Below are 1,102 nucleotides of genomic sequence, written 5' to 3'. Positions count from 1 at the left end.
TAAATTCTAAATGACAAAGAGTACATTACTTTTTCTCGAAGTTCTTGTTGCTCTAGGAGTCTTAATTTCTTCTTCCTTTTCTCACTAATTTTTGAAACAAGTGGATTCAAAAGTCTGAATTCTTCACTCTCTTCATCTACTTGGAAGTCAGGGTTCTCAAACATAACTTTAAATCGATCATCAGTGAGAATATTAGGAAGGCTCTGCGAGAAAAAAGGAAGTATATAAAAATTTAAGTTAACATCAGAACAAAGCTGACTGGAAAGATGGCTTAATAAGAGCCTCTCTTATTAGAAATCAGTAAGTTGCCTCAGGCACAAGTTGTTAATGTCTTATGAAATTCTTTAGAACTAGGATTCTTTAGAACAGGAGAGGACAAGACACACCTTGGTGCTGTTTTTCCGTATCACAGCACAGGTGACATCGCCAAACAGCTGGATATTTGAAGTCAATATCTATGTTGACTATGTTTATTTTTAGGCTTAAAAAAAATCCTCTTTCCCCTCATCTTACTGCACTGATTAAAGTAGTAATCACATTTAATATACAGCAGGGAATAATGTTAAAGAGAAAGTGTTGCTGATATTTTAAAGATTTTTTCTGAATTTGAAAGCAGCAGACTGCCTGGCCCCAAGGAAGGCCCGCAGGGGAGCAGGAGCGGGGAGCAGGAGCGGAGAGCGCGCTCCTCTGCACTGCGGTGGAAACACTGCCCGGGACTCCTCCTCTCCTCCTCCTCTCCTCTGTCTGCTTCCGCAGCCTTCTCCTCCAGCTGCGCTGCTCACGCCCGCAGCGGTCTGCACACGGCCTGCTGGGTACAGTCCCGGGCCCAGTCCCGGGCCCAGCCCCGGCCTGTGCGGGTGAAGAGGCGGAGGGGGGCTGCGGCCCAGCGCTGCTCAGGGAGGAGACCACAGCCCTTGCGGCGCCGAGACCCACTTCTAGGATGAAGGGCTCGGTGAGCTGGGGCTCCTGTGAGGCCTCAGCTGCCTCCTCTCCAGCTATGCTCTTCATTTTACTTAAGACAAAACTTGTTAAAGAACAAATTATACATCTGCTTTTCAAAAGCCTCAGATTTCTTATTTTTTTTGCAATATGGGGGCTTGGA

At 46.1% G+C, this 1,102-nt stretch overlaps 1 protein-coding gene across 1 annotated transcript in view; it reads right to left on the bottom strand.

The window, feature by feature from the left end:
• The window catches only part of Nol10 (nucleolar protein 10), a 53,450-nt gene that overhangs the window by 14,054 nt on the left and 38,294 nt on the right, over window positions 1–1,102 (bottom strand). Inside the window, exon 18 of the mRNA XM_010629129.2 lies at window positions 30–203. Coding sequence (XP_010627431.1) covers window positions 30–203 — 174 coding nt within the window. The remainder of the gene's footprint in view (window positions 1–29; window positions 204–1,102) is intronic.

This window comes from Fukomys damarensis, unplaced genomic scaffold (assembly GCF_012274545.1).
Source record: "Fukomys damarensis isolate Sample0158 unplaced genomic scaffold, DMR_v1.0_HiC HiC_scaffold_25, whole genome shotgun sequence".
Classification (NCBI taxonomy): Eukaryota; Metazoa; Chordata; class Mammalia; order Rodentia; family Bathyergidae; genus Fukomys; species Fukomys damarensis.
The sequence above is the reverse complement of the archived record's forward strand: the minus strand, read 5'-3'. Positions and strand labels throughout refer to the sequence as shown.